The sequence below is a fragment of the Dermochelys coriacea genome, chromosome 20, assembly GCF_009764565.3.
Source record: "Dermochelys coriacea isolate rDerCor1 chromosome 20, rDerCor1.pri.v4, whole genome shotgun sequence".
NCBI classification, from domain to species: domain Eukaryota; kingdom Metazoa; phylum Chordata; order Testudines; family Dermochelyidae; genus Dermochelys; species Dermochelys coriacea.
The window spans coordinates 5489458-5510252 of NC_050087.2; the positions used below are offsets into that span (position 1 = coordinate 5489458).

The 20795-nt window shown below is 61.9% G+C and overlaps 1 protein-coding gene across 3 annotated transcripts; it reads right to left on the reverse strand.

The window, feature by feature from the left end:
- Nucleotides 1–1124: 1124 nt before the first annotated feature.
- On the reverse strand, nt 1125–20235 carry ITGB7 (integrin subunit beta 7). Of its 3 annotated transcripts, none has more exons than XM_038378312.2 (16): nt 19937–20235; nt 14675–14759; nt 13741–13814; nt 10884–11085; nt 9758–9928; nt 8795–9036; nt 8055–8213; nt 6038–6133; nt 5859–5948; nt 5287–5427; nt 4559–4752; nt 3962–4179; nt 3464–3680; nt 2932–3140; nt 2469–2629; nt 1125–1992 (listed from the first exon to the last, which is right to left on the reverse strand). In XM_038378312.2, exons 2-16 carry the CDS (start codon nt 14754–14756, stop codon nt 1927–1929), a joined length of 2322 nt encoding a protein of 773 aa, XP_038234240.1. In that variant the 5' UTR covers nt 14757–14759; nt 19937–20235; the 3' UTR covers nt 1125–1926. The 3 variants fall into 3 exon arrangements, with proteins under 3 accessions (XP_038234240.1, XP_043362584.1, XP_038234241.1); XM_043506649.1 differs by having other exon boundaries at nt 14675–14867; nt 19937–20085; XM_038378313.2 differs by lacking the exon at nt 19937–20235 and adding an exon at nt 16155–16322.
- Between the last annotated feature and the right edge of the window lie 560 nt (nt 20236–20795).

Consider the following 20795-nt stretch of genomic DNA (forward strand, 5'->3'; position numbering starts at 1 on the left):
CATTTCAACCTTAGGGCCCCATTAGCTACACACATGTACCAGTTTACCTGGTGCTAACCCAGCAAGGGCCTTTTCTCCCCCCTCCACGGAGAGAGGTTTTTCCACCACTACCCTTAAACCAGTGGGCCTGCATCTTTAGCTTCAAGCATAAAGGCTTCTGCTGCTAGACCAGGGGCAGGCAAACTTTTTGGCCTGAGGGCCACGGCAGGGTTCTGAAATGTATGGAGGGCCAGGTAGGAAAGCCTGGCTCCCGCCCCAAACAGCCTGGCTCCTGCCCCCTGCCTGTCCCCCTCAGAATCCTGACCCATCCAACCCCCTCTACTCCTTGTCCCCTGACTGCCCCCTCCTGCGATCCCCATCCCCTGACAGGCCCCCCCAGTCACCCCTCCCAACTGCCCCCTGGGACCCTCTGCCCCCATACCGTGCTGCTCAGAGCACCAGGACTGGCAGCTGTGCCACCCCCACGCTGCCTGGCAGGAGCTCACAGCCCCTCCACCCAGAGCACTGGTGGCATGGCGAGCTCAGGCTGCAGGGGATGGGGGACAGCAGGCAAGGGGCCGGGAGCTCAAGGACTGGTCAGGATGGTCATGTGGGCCACGGGCCTAGTTTGCCCACCTCTATGCTTGAGTCACTAGGGCTGGGGTCAGTCCCTGCACCTGTGCTCAGGGGAAGGGGTGTGGTCACTGCAGGTACAAGAGATGTAGAGTAACCCCAGGCTCTCTCCTCTGAAAGGACAGCTGGCAAGAGCACAGGGCAGGAGCCTGGGGAGAGGCAGGCTGGTTGCCTCGTACACATAGGGTGTAAGGGTGTGAGCAGCTGATTCTCAAGTGTGACCCCCCCACACACACCTCCTTGCGACCACTGACAAACAGCTAGTTAGTGTTCCTCACCCCACCCCCACACACTTCGCCCTGACTGAGTTTTTGCGTGTGAAAACATTGGCTTCGGTTAGTAGTATAGGAGAGAGAGAGGCTTGACCTACTCTACACCTGGGCCAAATGCATCCCAGCAAATTTCCCCCAGCCTGTCTGTATTTTGCCCCAGTCATTGTATCTTCCCGGTCCCTGTACCTGCGAGGAAACTATTTGTCAGTGGCAGTGCACAATAAAACATCACGCAAGAGCTGAGCTGGCTGCTGCCCCAGCCCTTTATTCCTCTCTGTATTCACTCAGCGAAGTTGGGGAGGCAGTTCCTTGTCTGCGGGGGGGATTATTTGAGAGCCCCGAGGGTGCTGGAGGAGATAAAGAGGGAGAGGCTCCCTAGGTTCATTCTGGCTCCCAGTAGTTGTTAAGCACCCGGTTCACAGTGGGGTTTTACTGGCTTGGTGCTCCTGATCCCGGCTGGCAGGAGGGATTACACCTGCTGCTTCCCTTCTGGTGCTGAAGAGCCCTGCTCCAATTACCCTCTCCCCCGCCCCTGTGGTTGGCCATGAGTTTCCCCTGGCTCGGCTCTGCCCTACAATGCTCCCCATTAAATGAGAGAAGCCCCCAAAAGCAGGGCTTTGGTGCTCCGTAGCCCGGCCCTTCCTGCTAGCCACTGACCCTAGAGCTCTTTTTTGGGCGTGGACAGCTGCTCCTGTTTTCTGGGTGCTGGGGGTCACTGACAGACACGCTGCGGGGGGGGGGGTGACAGAGAAGCAGCAGGCTCGGGGCAGGGGCTTAGCGCTGCAAGCGGAGGGCAGGGTGGGGCTACTAAAGCAGGGAGGCCTTGGGCTGGAGCCAGGGCCGCACCCTGCTCCTCCAGTGACAAGTGGGGGCACCTGGCAGCCCGTTTGGCAGCAGGTAGCCATGTGAGATTCCACTGAGCAGCAGGCCCTCTACCTGCGCCTTCCCTTCCAGGAGAGGCCCAGTCAAGCTCGGGGTGGCTGCCGTAGCGAGCGTGGCATCTGGGGGCCCATGCCATTGGTGGCTGGCCATCCATGATGCCTCAGTCCTCGTTGTACCTGGGGTTGATGACGGTGGTGGTGGCACTCTGGTACAGCGGGTTGTTGACCTGTGAGGGCAGAGAGGTTGCTGGAATCAAAGGGGAGTCAAGAGTGGGGTGGCCTCAGGGAACCGGGGATCTGTTCCCTCTGACCTAGGACAAGTAGCTGCCCTGCTCTGCATCTGGGGCTGATGAGCCGGATCCTCCTGGGGGCCTGGCGCGGAGAGGAGGAGACTGGGCCAGTACTGGAATGTCCTCACCCACCAGGGCACATGACACAGGGAATACGGGCTGCAGCACATGGGGAAGGAGGTAGGGAGCCATCGGGCCCGGGGAACCCATCCAGTTCAGCCTGGGGGCTGGGACTGGATGGCCACAGTGTGAGGGAGCTCGTGGGCTCCCATCTGGTCCCAGGCCCCTGGCCATTTCCTCTGACAGGCCCTGTAACAGTAACTGGCAGTGGCCAAGGGCTGAACGGGCCAGGCAAGGGGGAAGGCCTGAGCGGGAAGGGAAGGGGCTGCCAACAGCAGGGGTGGGGCCCTGACCTCGTTCCCCTTGGCCCGCTCCCGCTCCTTCTCAAAGCGTATATACTCCCGCCGGTCCAGGACCTCCACGGAGATGCGGTAGGCGATGATGATCAGCAGCCCGATGATCACGATGCCCAAGACCAAACACAGCACGATCTTGAGGGTCTGGTCAGTGACAGCTGCAGGGAGGGGAGGAAGAGCAGGGGCCTGAGTGAAGCCTGCAGCAGCGCCTCCTCCCCCCCCCGCCCCCCGGGGCAGCCTGCACAGCCTCATCCCGCCTCCCTGTTCTCACTGTCCCCACACCGACTGCTTGGTCTCCCCCTTTCTGGACCACTCTGGGCCCCCTCTCTCCCTGCTGCTCACCCTTCCTGGGTCATAGTGCCCCAGCCCCTAACCTGCCCCCTGTCACCCCTCTACGCAAGCCCCCACCCAACCCCAACTGGTGCTCATCGTCCCTGGCTCCCCCCGGCCAAGCACGCACCGTCCTTGGCTTTCACCGTGAGGTGAACTGTGCCCCCGTCCATGTCCTTGATCAGGAAGAGCAGGATCTGCCCATCCTCCGTCTTCTCCTTGCACCACTTCTTGCTCACAGCGGGCTCGGACAGCACCGTGGCCGTGGTGTGGTTGCAGGCGATGCTGCAGTTCTGGCTCAGCGGGCCCATCCCGAAGGCCTTGCAGTCGGCGCAGTCCCTGCAGGGCTCCCAGAGAAACAGCTGCAGTCAGCTGGCCCCTCCAGGGGCCCCCCTGCCTGCACTACCCTGTCCACCATCCGGAGCCAGCCCCTCCCACTGTCCGTCCCGTCCCCCCGCCCCACACACACAAACTCACTGTCCTGAGCCACCCCCTCTGCCCCCAGCTCGCTGCCGCCCCCCCAGCCCGCCACCTGCCAGCCCGACCCACCCCACCCAGCCCTCTCCCCTGGCCTTAGGGCACTGACAGGCTGCCACCTTGGGCACTTGGGGTGGCCGGTGCTTAGCTTCCGTCCTGACCTCTGCCCTTTGCCCGCTTCTCACCGGTGCTCCTCGCAGCGTGTCTGGCAGCCCGGGCACTGGCTGCAGAGCCGGTCGAAGTAGCCCGGCTGGCACTGGCACTTGTTGCAGAGGCAGTGCCCGTGCCCGCTGCACTCCACGCCATCCTGCAGGCACGCGCTGGTGTCCAGGCTGCAGTCACACGCGCTGCCTGTGTAGCCCTTGTCGCACAGGCAACTCCCACATTGGCACTGACCCTGGCCTGCGGGGAGGGAGGGGGGCAGGGTACCGTCAGCCTGGGCGAGCACCCGCTCCTGTCTGGGAGCCAACCCGGCCCCTCTCTCTATCCCTCCTTCGCCTTGCACATGCCATCAGCCACCCTCCACCCCTTCCTCCCTCATTCACTCCTCCCTCCATTCTCCCACTGGGCGAGGCCGGAGCTGCCCAGGGCCTGCCCAGCCCATCGGAGCTCTGGCCTCCCCAAGCCCGGCAGCCCCCGCAACCGGGCCCCCACCGAGCCCCGCCCAGCTGTGCTGCCCTCACCTGCGCAGAGCTGCCCGTCGTGCCGCTCGCAGCTGGCGTCGTCGCACTCGCAGTGCTGCCCTCGCACGTTGCTGTTGCACTGGCACTTCCCGCACACGCACTGCCCCTTCCCGTTGCACATGAGGCCTGTACCGTTCTGGCCCCAGCACCCCTCCTCCAGGTACGTGGCGTCCGCCAGCTCGCACTCACACAGCTTGCCCATGCGGTCAGGGCTGCAGCTGCAAGGCGGTGGGGGAGGGGGGCCAGAGGTGGTCAGGGGAACATGGTGTGTGGGGGGGCTTCTTACCCCCCCCAAGCCACTGGGCCAAGATGCCTGCAGCCCCACCCACCCACACACACAGCCTAGCTGCCCCTCCTACCTCCCCTCTCCTGGGCTGCCCCCAGTGCCCCTCCCCACTCAGCTGGGACGCCCCCCAACTCCCTGCACCCCAGCCACGACCAGCCCCACACTAGGCCAGGCTCCCAACCCCATCCTGCTGAGCAGTCTGTTCCCCCTTCCCCAATCTGCCCCCCCATCCGTCTGCCCCCATCACGCTGTGCTGGTATGCCCACTGTCCTGCCCCCCCCCACCTCCCCAGCGTCTGGGCAGGGCTTTACCTGCAGACTCCGCAGGAGAGGGTGCCGTGGCCCCCGCTGCAGTGGGTGGCATGGGGCTCAGGCTGGCTGCAGGGGCACTCACACAGCGTCTGCAGCTCCACACGCACCTCCTCGGTGAAGCCCAGCACCCGCAGCGCGAAGGTGTGCGGACCCTCCAGGCAGGTGTCGGCCTGCACCGTCACTGTGAAACTCACCTGGGGGAGACGGGCACGTGGGGGAGGGGTAAACACACACCCCCGGCCACGAGGCCTAGAGTAGACACCCCCCATGCTCCACTGAGCTGGCCTGCCCCTGCCCCACTGAGCCAGCCTGCCACCATCTTCCCAGCCCCTCTCCCCCCACCGCCAGCCTGCCCCTCTCCTCCCCTGGCTCCCCTCCCCCCAGTGAGCTAGCCTGCCCCCTCCCCTCCCCAGGCCCCCAGCTTCCCACCCCAGGAGCGAGCCTACCCCCTCCCCTCACCTGTCTCCCCTAGCCCCACTCCCCCCATTGAGCTGGCCTGTCCTCTCTCCCCACTGGGACAAGCTACCCAGCCCCCCCTCCCCCTCAGTGGGTCAGGCTGTCCTAACACAGCCTCCAAGCCTGGTGGCCTCACTGAGGGACTGGGCTGGGTTGCTCTCCCCCACCCCAGGGTGTCAGGGACGGGGAGGGGAGCCAGGCCATCGGGGCGGCTCAGCCTGGGGTCCCCAGAGTCCAGCAGGGCTCAGTGTGGGGTGAAGGGGGGGGCTCACCAGCTGGTTGATGCGGACGCCGGAGCAGACCCCACCGTGGCCCCCGAGGGAGCGGGTGGCGTCCTCGCAGTGCGGCTCGTAGGCCACGCTCACGCCGGGCGGGAGCTGGAAGTGCTCCAGGTTCACCGTGGACGACAGGCTCTGGGGGGAGAGGGGCACAGGGAGCCATCCAGGAGCCGCAGGAGCGGGGGGGGGGCTCAGGCCCCAGGGACCCTCCTTGGCTCACCCACCCCAGCTGCCCCAGCAGCTTCCAGCCAGCTCCACGCCCACCCTGGCTCCTACCGCTCATCCAGCCCCTCCAAGCCCCCTGCCAGCTGGCTGGGCAGTCAGCCCCTCACCCGCCCCCCTGGTTCCCAGGCCCCACTGCTCTGACCACTAGGCAACACCCCCACCCAGCCCCTCCATCTCCCCCACTAGTGCCAAGGAGACCCTGCATGGGCTACCCAGGCCAGAGGGGGCACTGCAGGTATGTGCTGGGTGCTGGGGGGGGCCTGCAAGGATCCCTCAAAACCCTCAGCCCCACCCCAAGTACATGCCATCATCCTTCCCCCCAAGCTGCCCCTCCCTCTCACATTGTAGGCATCAGAGATGAGCTGCACCACATTGCTGGAATCCTCCTTCAGCTCCCCCACCACCGACTTGGGGATCAGCCTGCTCAGCTCCTGGAGGGGGGTAGAGGCCGGGTGAGTGAGTGAGCCCCCCCACCCCTCCGCCTCCCCCAGCTCCACCCCCGGCCTGCCCCCGCCCTCACCTGGTACACAGCCAGCGTGGAGCCAGTGACAGCGAAGATGGGCTGGATGTTAGAGGCTGAGAGCACCTGGGCCAAGTGCCCGACCGAGGGGTAATCCTGCAACAAGAGGCAGTGCCCAGCTGTCACCACACAGCACTGCCAGCCCAGGGTGGCATCCAAGCAGGAGACGAACCCAGGGGTCCGGGCTCTGACTCCGGTCCTGGTGCTGGGGGGGCGGCGGGGCCTGAGGAATTAGCTGGCGCACTCAGAACCCATCGCGATTAACTCGGAGAGGTCATGGAGGCCGAGTGAGATACCTGGAGAAGGGCACACATAGCGCTGGCCTTGAAACAGGGCAACAGAGGCCCCGGGGAATTCCAGCCCAGCCAGCCTAACTTCAACCCCTGGAAAGCTGCTGGACTCAATTATTAAACAAGCGATCTGTAAGCCGCTAGGGAAGGGGTGGGCAAACTTTTTGGCCCGAGGGCCACATCGACGTTGAGAAACGGTATGGAGGGCTGGGTAGGGAAGGCTGTGCCTCCCCAAACAGCCTGGCCCCTGCCCCCTATCCACCCCCTCCCACTTCCTGCCCCCAACTGCCCCCCTCAGAACCCCCGACCCATCCAACCCCCCTGCTCCCTGTCCCCTGACTGCCCCAACCCCTATCCACACCCCCACCCCCTGGATTCCCACTCCTATCCAATGCCGCCTGTTCCCCATCTCCTGCCTGCCCCCTCCAGAACCTCCGCCCCATCCAACCGCCCCCTGCTCCCTGCCCCCCGGGACTCTCTGCCTCTTATCCAACCCTCCACCCCCTTACCATGCTGCTCAGAGCAGCAGGAGCTCACAGCCCCACCGCCCAGCCGGAGCCAGCCACGCTGCTCGCATTGCCCAGCAGGAGCGGCAGGCCAGAGAGCTGGTGGCGCGCTAAGGCTGCAGGGAAGGGGGCAGCGAGGGAGGGGCCGAAAGCTAGCCTCCCTGGCAGGGAGCTCAGGGGCCAGGCAGGACAGTCCCGCGAACCGTAGTTTGCCCACCTCTGAGCTAGGGGATATGGAATAGCCAGCACAGGTCTATCAAGAACAAATCCACCTCATTTCCTTCTTTGACAGAGCTGCTGGTCTAGCGGATGGGGGAAGCTGTCAAAGCGCCGTAGCTTGGTTTTCATACAGCTTCTCACACAGTCTCACATGCAAACTAGGGAGATGGCAGTCTCTGTAAAATTACTACAGGGTGGGAGCATAACCGGTTGAAAGCCTGTCCTCAAACAGAAGCTATGAAGGGTTCGCTCTCAAACAGGGAGGGCAGAGCTGGGGGAGGGGGCAGTCCTGCAGGGGTAAGTCCTGGGTCCAGTATTACTCAATATTTTCACCAGTGCCTTGGCTAATGGAGTGGAGCAGCTGCATGTAACATTTGCAGATGACACCAAGCTGGGAGGGGTTGCAATAGGATGACCAGATGTCCCAGTTTTGGGGGGCTTTTTCTTATATAGGCACCTATTGCCCCTCACCCCCTGTCCCGATTTCTTACACTTGCTATGTGGTCACCCTAGGTTGCAAGCACTTTGGAGGACAGGATTAGAATTAAAAATGACATGGACACATGGGAGACCGGGTCTGAAATGAACAAGATGAAATTCAGTAAAGACAAGTGCAAAGTACTTTGCTTAGGAAGGAAAAATCAAATGCACGACTCCAACCGGGGTGGGGAGTCAATGCTGAAAAATAATGTGGTGGTTAGCAGGGATCACGAACTGAATATGAGTCAGCTGCGAAAAAGGTTAAGATCATTCTGGTTATAGTAAGAGGCAGCCTAGTTCCCACTGCTGAAACCACTAGACCACACTCCCTTCTTGGACCCAGGCATAGAACCCTGGCATCCAGTCAGCCATTCCTGGGCTCTGGCTGCACGCCTCGCTTTTACAGGGCATGCTCATTGGCCCCGTCCTCATCCCAGCCTCCCCCAGCTGGGTGCAGGGTGCTGCAGGGACCGGTCCCATTGCCCTCTGAGGGGCACCGAACGGGGGGTTGGGGGAACCTACATAGATGTGGCTCTTGCTGTAGAGTCCGTCTGTGTCGAGGTGGCACTGGTTGTCATTCGGGAGGTAGATGCCACCCAGCTTGCCATCCCCTGCCGTGTGGAAGACGTCATCTGACGTGAAGACCAGCAAGCGCGTCACGTTCCGCCAGCCAATCTGCTTCTAGTGGGGTGGGGGGGGGTGAGCAGGTACAATGGCCACCCACTGGTGCCTCCAGCCTGCGTGCCCCCTGCATCGACCCAGACCCATGGGGCACACGCATGCACTTTTGCTCACACGCCTTGCAGCAATGCACATCCATGTGCCCACACACAGACATGTGAGCACGTGCCCTCCCACAGCTATGCACACACTCCTAAGTGCACAGGTGCCCTTGTGCTCACATAACCCGTGCATGCACAGCCCCCATGTGCACAGTCACACCCTTTGAGCACACATGTGCACGCACACACAGAGCCAATCACACCCAGCCATGCACACACCAACACTAAGGCACACGTTGGCATCCATGCACACGTACACACCCGTGTGTTTGCATGCACACCCAGACACACACACACACTCCCTGGCAGCCATGTGCATGTACACACCCATTTGCATACTTGCACTCTCACACAGCTGTGCACATACTGGGAGAACGAAAAGGCAGGGAATGCCCAACAGCCGGACTCCCACACCCCACGCCACCCAGAGCCCGTGGCTACTGCCCCCACCTACACCGAGCCCCGCCACCAGCGGCTCACCTCACACACGGCCACCTGCATGATGGCATCAAAGCCGCCCTCAGGTGAGTCCAGGTTGCCCGAGATGCGAAGCTGGCTCACGCGGATCTCGAACTCGCTGGCGTTGTCGGTGAGTGGCAGCACGTGGCGGAAGCTGACGGGCGAGTCACACTGCTCATAGCGGTTGGGGCAGGGGTTCAGCAGCTTGGAGGGCACCATGCTGACGTAGGGCAGGACTGTCTTGTCCACGAAGGAGCCGAAGCCTGACGGGGCAGGGGCGGTGCCAGGTTCAGATGCCGGCCCCACAGTTGCCACAGGGGGACCCCACCTGTGCCGGATGGACCCCAGTCTTCCTCCATGCCCTGAAGCCCTCCTCCTCCTCCCCTCCTAGGGTGAGGTATGGAACCCAGGAGTCCGGGCTCCCAGCCCCTACCTGCTCTAACCACTAGACTCCCCTCTCAGAACCAGGAAGGGAAACCAGGAATCTGGGCTCCCAGCCCCCTCTGCTCTAACCATTAGACCCACCATCCCCCGTCCTGTACCATCTGCCCTGACTTCTCCCACTGCTGTCCTCCAGCCCCATGGAGCTCTGACTATGGGGCCAGGAAGGGGGCCAGGTTCCCACAGCTCATGGCTCCATCTGCGCTTCATGGGGGGGAGCAAAGCGTGAGGAAGGGGTGGGGGGGCACCACCCCACAGGGGGGTGTGGGAGGCAGAGTCTGAGGAGAGCAGGGTGACATCACCCCATGGGGGGAGCATTGCCCCATGGGGGTGGGGGTGGAGCATGAGCAGAGTGGGCAGTGGGGGGCATTGCTTCACAGGGGTTGGGGGCAGAGCATGAGGAGAGTGGGGGGCATCGCCCCTCAAGGAGTTGGGGGGTGGAGCATGAGGAGAATGGGGGGGGCATCACCCCATGGGGGCCTGGGGAGTGGACCACGAGGAGAACAGGGGGGCATCGCCCCACTGTGGAGTGCTGCCTCGTACCAATCTTCACTGACTTGGTGATGTTCCTGAGAGCAGCCAGCAGGTCATTGCCGAGCTTCTTGATGTTCTCCAGGTCGTCCTTCATGGAGTAGGACAGGTCCATGAGGTAGTAGACGTCCACGGGGTAGCCCTCGGCCCGCTTGAACCGCACCGTGAAGCTATGCTGCTCTCCTGGGAGGGGCGGGGGGTGAGGGGGGAAGCCAAGGACCCCGCTCAGCAGAGAATCACGCTGCAAGGCCAGGGGCTTGTGGGGAGACCCTTCATCCACCCTCCGTCCATCCCCCACTACTTCATCCCCCCATCCTCCTATCTCCCACCCCCTACCCATCCCCTCTCCTATCCATCCCCCACTAGCCATCCACCTACCTATCACCTCCTCCCCATCCATCCACCTACCCATCCACCCCTCCATCCATCCCCCCAGCCACCCACCCCACCCCTCCATCCATCCACCTATCCATCTGCCCCACTCCTCCACCACTCTATCCATCAATCCAATCCTCCACCCATCCATCCGCCCCACCACTCTACCTACCCATAACCCCCTCCATCCATCCATCCCCATACACACCCCTCTATCCACCCATCTAGCCAGCCCCGTCAGTACCCATCCATCCCCATACATACCCTTCTATCCAGCCATGTATATTTCATTCCCATCCACCAACCCGTCTACCCACCCACCTCTCTGGTCACCCACCCAGCCCCCTTCATCCCCCTACTCACTCATCCACCCATCCCCATACATACCCCTCTGTCTCCCCACCCAGCTCCATACATACCTGTCCATCCATCCCCTCGATCTATCCATCCATCCCACATCCCTCTGTCTCATCACTATCTCCCCAGTGCTTGTATTTCTAGGCACACACCCTCTGTCTCTCAGAAGCACCTCATGACCTGGGTGCACAAAACCCTTGGACCCCAGCAAAGGGCTGATCCGTGGTGCTGGCAGGGACATGTGACTGACACGGGCTGGCGAGCCAGGCATCAGCAGCCCCGGGCAGGGGATTTGGGAGGCCAGAGAAGACCCAGCTCCCCAGCTGGGCCCCAGCACCGCGCTTCCCCCCAGCCTGGCATGGGGCCCATTTCCAACCACAAGCCTTCCCCCTCCAGTGGGACCCACCGGGTCGGAGCCACAGGGCGATCTTTTGGGGTGCCAGCTGGGTCACCGTCTCCTGCTCGGCGCTGTCGCTCAGGGGCGCGTCCTCCAGGACTTTGTGCTGGCTCCGGGGCTCAACCACCTCCGTTGGGGCACAGCCGCGCTGGAGCAGCTCCCCCTGCGTGGCGCAGCGCATGGCATCCGACTCACCCGCCTTGGTGAAGTTCTGGAGCGGGGAGGGGGGTTCAGCCCACGAGCCTGAGCAGCCAGGGGCCACCTCCCCAATTCTGTTCCCCCCCAACACACTGCCCCCCCGAGTTCCCCCGAGGTCCCTCCCCATTGGCCAGCACCACTCAGGGCACCTGCTGGGCAAGCCCAGCTCCCTCGCCCATTCTGAGGCCCACTGGCAGAGCAGTGGGGGTACCCCCCTACCACTTTGCCCCAGAATGGGGCGCTGCCTGTGGTCAGGGATAGGGTGCTATCAGGAGACCCCCCCACTGCTGGCCGCCCCTTTCCCCCCACACCCCGGGATGTGCGAGACGTGCTGCTGGCGGCGTTTATATCATCTGTTTCTCACTGATGGTTTCCTGTTGCTGTAGGTGACAAACCACAGATGAGCAGTGGGGGATGGGAAGTCTGGGGGCTGGGGGGCTTTCACCATCACGCCCCCTCCCCAAGTCCTTTGCAAATGGCCCCCACAGACACAGCTGGACTGGATCCCCCCATCCTTCCGTTCCCAACGCACATTCCTTGGCCCCATGAGCTATGGGAGCACTCCCCCGGCCAGCACTGGTAGCAGGTCTTTTATCCTCTCTGTTGCACTGACCCATCTCTCCAAGCAGTTATACTGGTGCACAGCCCAGCTGCATGGCTGGGAGGCATGGGCATAGCAGGCAGGAGGGGTGACTGGGAGCTGTTCCTGCTGCCCCACACCAGGGAGGGACCACTGGGGTTTCACACTGGCCCCTCTCAAGGCTGGCAAATAGGTGCAGCCCCTTGCACATGGAGCTGGCAGGCAAGGCGGGGGACATCTGCCACTGCTGGGGCAGTCCCCCATTTCCATCCTCGCCAGCAGCTCCTCCACTCGGCCCAGCCATGCCTGGAGGGGAGGGAAGGGCTTGGCTGCTTGGCCCAGTGGCTGGTGCCCATGGTTGTCTGTGCCAGGAGGCAGAGGATCCCTCAGGGATCTGCGCACCATGAGCAGGGCCCAGGCTGCAAAGACAGCCGGGAATCCTGCCCGCTCCCCACCCCCACCCCCACCCCCACCAGCTGGCCAGACCCCTTGGCATGAGCTCCCGAGAGGGCAAAGCCGCCGGTTTCACTGCAGGACAGAGCGGCACCAAACCGAACAACCATAATAGGGCCTTGGGAGGCAGGATGCCTGGGTTCTATCCCCAGCTCAGGGAGAGGAATGGGTCTGGTGGGTTAGAGCAGGAGGGGCTAGGACCCAGGACTCCAGGCTTCTATCCCCAGCCTGGGGAAGGTTCTAGTAGGTTAGCATAGGGGGGTTGAGAGGCAGGACGCCTGGGTTCTGTCCCCAGCTCAGGGAGGGGAATGGGTCTGGTGGGTTGGCGGGGGGGGGGGGGTTAGGAGGCAGGACTCCTGGGCTCTTTTCCCAGTTCTGCCACTGTCACTGTGTGGGCCTCATCAAGTCACCCCCTGTGCCTCAGTTTCCCCCCACACACACACGCACACTCTCTCCCCAGGCCCCTGCCTGTGCTGCACCTTGAGCCCCTCAGCCGGAAGGGGTGAGAGACAGGGACGGTGCTGTTCAGTTACACGACCCCCTCATGCTCGGAGATTACACCCCCCGGCCCCCAGGCTTCCTGCCCTGCTCGGTGGCAGGATGTGGTGAGCTGCTGTCACACGCCAGCTGGGACATCCCCCCCAGCCCCTGGCTGGGATAACGCATCAGAGAGGATTTCCGCATCGGGGGTCCTACCCATCGCGCCTGTGGGGGCCGAGGCAGCTGGACACAGTCTGCACGGCTCCCCGGTACTCGGGGTAATGCTCTGGCTGCATGGGTTCTGACCATGGGGCGGGAGGGGGGCACCCAGAGAGGGAGATGTTGGGGATCCAGCTCCAGGCCCCCGGTACGAGCCCCAAAGCCCAAAGCACTAACAGGTGCCAGCTCCAGATAGGGCCAGGGCCGGGCTAGCAGGGGGCTGCGGGTCGGGATTGAGGGGCACCCGCAGAGCTGGGGGTGGGGAAGAGCCGAGTCAGCCTGACTCACTGTGTTATTTTCACAAACACCAAGTTCGTGAGAAGCCAGAGGAAGAACAGGAAAAGGTCGAGGGTGAATCAGAGGCCGCGGCTGGGATGAGAAGTCATTTCTGTCTGAGAGCCCAGCTGAGGGGCATCGGGGAGCCCAGGGCTGGGACAGCAGGGGGCGGTGGGCGGGATTGAGGGGCGCTGGCGTAGCTAGGTGCGGGATGAACCCAGGGCTGGGACAGCACAGGGCTGTGGGTCAGGGCTGAGGGGCACTGGTGGAGCTGGGGGCTGTTCTCCAGGCCCAGGGGGTAGTGGCGTCCGGCTGGGGCAGACGAGTGGGGCTGGCAGCATCCTGGGGTCCCTGTTCTGGTGTGGGTGGACCTCAGGCCAAGGGGGAGTGGACCTGGAGCACAGAGTGGGGCTGGATGGGAGGGGAGAGGAACCCCCCAGAGAGGAGGTGCCGTGGGAGGAGAGCAGGGGACCCCACCAACTGCAGCTCAGAACATCCCACGGCCCCCAAGGGCAGCGGGATCCCTCCTGCCCTGGCCCAGCCCCTGGCCCTAGCTGGGCTCCCTGGAGGTGTGGGGCTGCTCAATGAGCCAGCTCTGCTCTCAGCTGGGGGGGATCCGTTTGCGTGCATTCCCTCCCGCCAGCGCCCACGGGCACTTACCAGCGCTTTGCACCAGGCGCAGCTGGGCTGGGAGCGGATGCAGTCGCGGCAGGAGGCGTGGGGCCGGCAGGAGCCTGCAGGGAACCGGGGATACCGTCTGAGTGACCCCGACCGCAACGTACAGCACAGCCCGCAGCCCCTGCAACCATAGAACCCCCCCCACTGGGGATACCCCCTCCCCATCGCACAGCCTCCCATGACTGTACAGCCCCCCCACTGTACAGCCTCCCTACCATACAACCCTCACCCCCACTGTGCTCACTCTGTCCCCCACCACACAGCCCCCCACTGCGCATCTCCCACTGCTTAGAGCCCGTGACCTACAGCCCCCGTCCCACCCAGCCCGCCCCCCATCACTCCCATTCCCCAGACATGCATTGCCCTGGAGCTGGGCACTCAGGAGAGCAACCCTGCCATGGCAAAAGCCTTGATTAGGAGTGAGGCCAGGTTGGACTGGTGTCCTGGGCCATGCTGGGGTCGGGGTGGAGCAGGGCAGGACTGGGGGAGGCAGGGCTGTGGGGGGCAGAGCTGAGGGGCAGGCTAGGGGGCAGCACAGAGCTGGGGGCGAGGCTTGGAGGACAGGGCTGGGCGGGTGGGCTGGGGGCAGACTGGGATACAAGGCAGGGCTGGGCAAGGATTGGGGGGCTATGCTGGGCTGCCCCGGGTGGGGGCAGTGGGTGGGTTCCACTCAGCCAGAGACTTCTCCCTGACCTCACCAATGGGGCCCCAAAATGGACACAGGCCAGGGCTCCCCACACGCTGCCCCTGGATGGAGTGACACCCCCATTCCCTGCCCCAGCACCCACAGGCGTCTCACCCGCTGCAGGGCCCAGACAAACCAGAGACAAGTCTCCTGCCGCCCCCGCCACCCCTTGCCTCCCCCAACATGCTGCCCCACACCCTCTACCCCGACACCCCCATCTCCTCTCCTTACCTGCTTCCAGCACCTTCTCTTCCTGCCCCAGTGCCAGTGCCAGCAGGAGGCTCAGCCCGGTTATCAGCCTGGTGTCCCTCATGGCCTGGCAGGGAGAGGGGAGATGGTTAGGGGTGGGGGGCAGCTGTTTGCCCCCCCTCCCCGCCCCTGCCTGCTGCAGGCAGAGGTGTCTCCTGCCCAGAGCCAGGCCTCCCTTCCATGGGGAAGTGAAAGCGCTGAGCAGGGGGCACGGCCTGGCCCCCCCACCCTAGCCTGGGGAGTTTCACTTTCCCCCCCCACACACACACCCCGTCTGGATTCCTAGATCCGCTCCCTGCGACCAGGCAGCTCCAGGATGGGGCCCAATCCATAGAGGGGCTCAGCACTGGACAGTTCCCACAGGGAACAACAGGGAAACCCCCTCTCCTCACACTGGGAATACTGAGAGAACCCCTCCCCCCTGCCCCCCACTTCCCCCCCACACACCCCAGAAACAATGGAAAATCTCTCTCAACCCTGTATTGGTGCAGATGGAGGGAGGGACACAGGATGCAGTGTGATAAATGACCTCCTCCCTACACACCCACACAACACGCCCAGACACACACACATGCATCCAGGCCCCACATATACCCGCCCTGCACACACACACTACACATGCACCCACGCCCCTCACATACACGCCCTACAGACAGCAGGACGCACGCAAACACACACACACACACTACATGTTCAGCCAGTCCCCTCACAAACCCGCCCTGCACACACACATACACACATTATATGTCCACCCAGGCTCCTCACACACACACCCTGTACACACCCAGACACACACACACATGCTACATGTGCACCCAGGCCCCTTCACACACCCACCCTTCACACACCAGGACAAAACAAACACTCACTCACACACACTCCACACATGCACCCAGGCCCCTCACACACACACCCTTCACACACACCCACACACACTCTGGCGTCCCTGCACCAGTAGCTGTGGCGTTTGGCCAGGGAGGGAGCCGTCCCAGTGCAGACGGGGCCCAGGGGCTTTCACCTCCAGGGAGCTGGTTGGGGTCACCTCGGGGGGGGGCTGTGGGGACAGGAGCTGACCACCCACAAACCCCACCGCTACTGCTGCAGTGAAGACACTGGCTCAAACCCATGCCCCCGCCTGCCCAGCTACACACCGCCCTGGAGATCCCCGCATATGCCCTCTCCCCGTGCAATCTGTGACCACATCAGCCCAGGCCTCCCCCGTGCCCCCGAGTTTTTGACGCTTCCTTCCCACCAGAACTGGGCCGCAGGCACAGCCCTACCCAGAGCCTCCCCCTGCTCCCCACTACGCCAGGTGCCTGTCAGAGGCAGGAGCTGTGGTTAGCACAGGTTTCGCCCAACTTTCCCTCCACATGCGATCACAGCAGAGCGGAAGCAGGTGGTCAGAGCACATGACTAGACCCAGGACTCCTGGATTCTGTTCCCAACTCCGCCGCTGACTCACCGGGCGCAGCCCTGCTCTGTGCCTCGGTTTCCCCCTCTAGCCCGTGGGGATTTGGAGCTAGACATGAATGAATCCAGCCTCCCTCCCTCTCCTAAGGACGCACAGGCGAGGAACAGGAAGGTGATTGATTTCGCAGACACAGAATGCGTCCCTGGCCAAGCCGGGAACAGAACCCAGGAGTCCTGACACTCAGCCCTGCCCCCTGCTGCTCTAATCACCAGACACCACTCCCCTTGCAGAGCTGAGACTAGAACCCAGGAGTCCTGACACCCAGCCCCTCCCAGCTAGGAAATTGCATCTTATTGCAATTGCAACTGCTAGCCACTGGATCTTACAGATTCAGCGATTCCAAGGGCAGACGGGACTGTTGCGATCCGCTAATCTGAGCGCCCACAGCCTGGGCCAGAGAACTGCCCCCAGCTCATTTTGAGAGCCAATCTCTTAAAAGAACATGCCTCAGCCTGATTTTAAAAGGCAGCTTCCTTTGGCAGCGAGGTGGAGAGAAGCCTCCAGCCCTCAGCCCTCTCTGCGGTGTGTCAGTACCAGCCACACAGCTCAGCTCCCTCTCAGCCTTCTCTCCCATTCAACCCCTCATCAAGAGGCTTCTTTGCCAGCCCCTGGATCTGTGTTTTGAACTCGCTCCACCCCCGGCAGCGTAGCGCCTGGCACTGGCCGCAGGATTCCAGTACAGCGCCGGGCGCAGAGGTGCGAGCGTGTCCCTACGTTTGCCTACCAGTCCCCTTCAATGCCTAGGGACTGCACTGACCCTTCTGGCCATGGCGTCATGCTGGGAGCTCACACTGGGGCGATTATCTACAATGGCCCCTTAATCCTTCTTGGGGGCACAGCGTCCCCAGATAGAGCCCCCGGCCTGGAGGCAGTCACCTGGGTGTCTGGTGCCCACCTTGCCTGGCATTCGCCTGGGTTAAAGGGCATGGGGTTGCACTGGGCACATTTAACCAGGCCATGACAGCAGCCCGTCGGGCCCAGCGTTGACTTCCCCGCCAGCCTTTGGTCCCCAGCAAAGTTCTTGCAGCACCATTTAGCTCATTGTTAGTTCCTCGGCTGCAGAGCTGCACTTCCCCTTTACAACCAGCCAGCCCCTGGGGCTGGTTCTGTTCCCATGAGCACCAAGCTTCCAGGCGGGGATGGAAGGGGAGCGGGGTCTAGTGGATAGAGCGGGGGTCTGGGAGTCAGGACTTCTGGGTTCCTTTCCCAGCTTGCAGAAGAGAGTAGGATGTAGGGAGTTAGAGCTGGGAGTCAGGACCCCTGGGTTCCATCCCTGGCTCTGGGAGGGGATGAGGTCCAATCAGTTAGAGCAGGGGAGGGGCAGGAAGCTGGGAGCCAGGGCTCCCGTAAGTCTACAAATCGGAAATAACAAAAACTCAGTGACAAACAACAACCCCGATGCTCCACAGCGTGACACAGAGGCCAACAAAGCCCTGGAAAGGGCCCCTGGCTTTAGGGGAACGAATTTCCAACCCTGCTGAGAGCCCCTGGCCCAACCCACCAGGCACTGAACTGGGGACGACCAGAGCTAAAAGACAAGATGCTCCAGAGGGAGTGAAAGACCCAAAACTCACTGGTTAGAGGCTGCAACAACCCACCTGCAGCTCGGGCCTGGGCAGGGGGTCGGATATCCCACTCCCCAGTGGGATACAACACCCAAACCACACCCTAGGGCAAGACACAAAGGCCTGTCGCCTGGCACAGCCCTCTGCCAGACGTCCACATGAGGATTCACCAACGTGGGACATTGCCCGAATTTTTCCATGAAAGAATAAAGGTTTGAACTGATTCCCCCTGGGCCTCAGGGCCGATCCACACCCAGGCTCGGCAGCAAAAGGGGCAAATTCAAAGCAACTCTGCCATTTCGGGGTGTGGGCGCTCCCCTTCGGAATCAGAGCAGCTAAAGCTGTTGGAGTGAAAGGCAGTTTGTTCCTGACCTCAGCTCAGGTCGGTTTGGGTACAGGTGTTCCCACCCAGACGAGCCTGGAAATAATGGTATTGCTTTGAATTTACACCAGACCAGTTTGAAATGAGCATCACAGCTTTCTGCTCCTGGGGCCGGGGGTCTCTGGGGTGTGAATTGGCTCAGCCAGGACCCGAAGGCTGAGAAACCTCAAATTTAACAAAGAATGCTTTTCTCCACAGAGCTCATTGGGTGTTGGAGTTTCATAGGGGTGAAAAGACAGCTAAGGGTTTTAAACAGACCGAATACAAATCTCTCCCCCTCTCAGCATCTGCCATCAGTGTCTGAGCCCATCTGTCCACCAGCTTCCTAGTCTTCCTTAGTGTTTCCCAGGGGAGAAAAAAATTGAATTTTCTAACACGCAAATGAATAGCAAGGCCAGTTCTGCCTCTCACAGACCCTTCCCCAGATCTTGCACATTCAATATCAAGAAGCTAAAAGCCCATTGCTGGTCACCTTTTTATGGGCCTCAGAGCATGGCAGTGCCGGGGTGGGGGTGGGATCAAAGCCTTTGGATCACACAGGTTCTATATCCTCATTGCATTGGGATCTGTTGCCCTGGGACCTCACAGCATCGTGCACCGTACCTGGGTAAGACAGGGCTTGGTACAGCTGTGCAAACCCATGTGCAAACCCCCACAGTGAATGGACAGAGCATGGAGCTGGCTCGAGGCAGATCTGGGCTCCTTGCCCATAGTGGGGAAATATCACCCCACCCCTGGGGCAAAGTGGAGAGGATTTAGCAGGCTCAGACTGAAGGGGAGCTGAGGCTGATTTTGGTCCAACCCTCTACAGCCCTGGCTCTAGCTCAGCCCCCAGGGATCGGGGGGATGCAGGGCTGGCTGGTAGGATGTCTCAGGCCTGTGCTATGGAGTCAGGCTAGTCTATCTCAGTGGGCCTTGGAATCAACAGTGCAACCTTCATCCCGTGGGGATTCAGCTCTCAGATCCCAGGTGAGGCCACCCCAGTCCAGCTGCAACCTCGCAACTTTCTGATGCCAGATGCAACAGCTGACTCCAGTTGAAGAGCACAAAGCTGGGTGGAGACCCCTGCCCCGCAGACAAGTGCTGTGTCTCATAACCCGAGAGGTGGGGGATGGCTCTGGCCTGGGCAGCAGAGACACACCCCTCTCCGGCCCGGGATGGTGCGGGGCAGCGATCCCAGCTGTGTGTGCAAAGCAGCACAGATGGGGCCCTGGATACTAAAGGAGATGAGTACATTAGAAAGAAAGAAAGAAAGAAAGAAAGAAAGAAAGAAAGAAAGAAAGAAAGAAAGAAATGGGTGTATATTGGGATGGATTGATAGAGAAAGGAAGATAGAAACAGATAGAAGATACAAAAAGAGAAAGCTAGATTCATTCTCAGGAAGAAAGCGGCTGTGGATCGGGTGTTCACCCTTCATGCTCTCACAGTATTAGCGCGAGGGAACATTCAACAAGATGTAAAAGGCAGAATGTTTGCAAATGGGAGAATTTTGTCAGTACGGGGCACATGCACCATAACACTGGGCAGGATGGAAAGTGCCAGGGTTCAGACCCCATCTTGGACAGGAGTAGCCACTACCTGAGGGGTCAGCGAGCAGTCCCGTTGGGGGAGTCTAGCCGCTGTGTCAGTTTCCCTACATTCCCCCTGAGCCAGACTGTCAGATCTGGGCCACTGGACACAGATCAATGTCACGCCACCCCCCACCCCGCTGACGCCCCTGACCCGCCCAGCCCTGGACTGCTGTTTGGGTCAACACTCACAGCTCAAAACCCCCCAGCACCCAGGCTGTTGGTTCCAGAAGTGGGATAGCAAACAAGGGCACTCACCGGCTTGAATGGAGCCCCTGGAAAAGGAGGATCACAACATCTCCTGGGAACCAGCCAGCCCTGGGGCACTGTGCAGCTGCGCTCGCCCCAGTCCTTCCTCCTTCAGAGGCAGCTGTGCACTGGCTGCAATTTGCATGAATCTTTTGTGATAGGAAACCAAAGCCGTGCAGTGCAGTGGAAATGGTTTGGTGGGGGGGGGGGAGAGCAAGGGGGAGAGTGCCGTGGGGGTTGGGTGGGGAAGCACAGGGGGCTGGGGGAGAGAAGGAAAGAGCCGTGTGAAGATTGAAAGGAGATACAGGGGCATTCCCAGGGCTGGGCCAGTGGGGGGGACTGTTGGGCAGGACTGAGGGGTGTCTTCAGGGCTGGGAGGGGAGCCCAGGGCTGGACAGTGGTGGGCTTTGGGGCGTCGGCAGGGCTGGGAGGGGAGCCCAGGGCTGGACAGTGGGGGGCTGTGGGGTAGGATTGTGGGGCATTGGCAGGGCTGGGAGGGGAACCCAGGGCTGGGCCAGTGGTCAGGACTGAGATGCATCATGCGCGGTGACACCTCGGGGGCCTGACCCCGCAGCCTCTGGGTTCAGAAGCGAAACCTTCTGTGGGGCATCAGTAAGGCAATAGCAGTCTCATGAAACTCTTCTGTGGCCCAGCCACTAGAGGGGGACACTGAGCACGAATCAGCCATGCACAAGCATCTGTGTGTGTGTGGGGGGGGGCTGTATGTACGCAGGAGGGGCCAGGCGTGACTATGTGTGTAGCGGGCTGTACGTATGTGTGAGTGGGGCATGTGCATGGCCGTGGTGGAGTCTGTGAGTAGGACTGGGTGGGGGAAGGCTGTGGATGGGGGGGGCATGGAGGTGTGGGG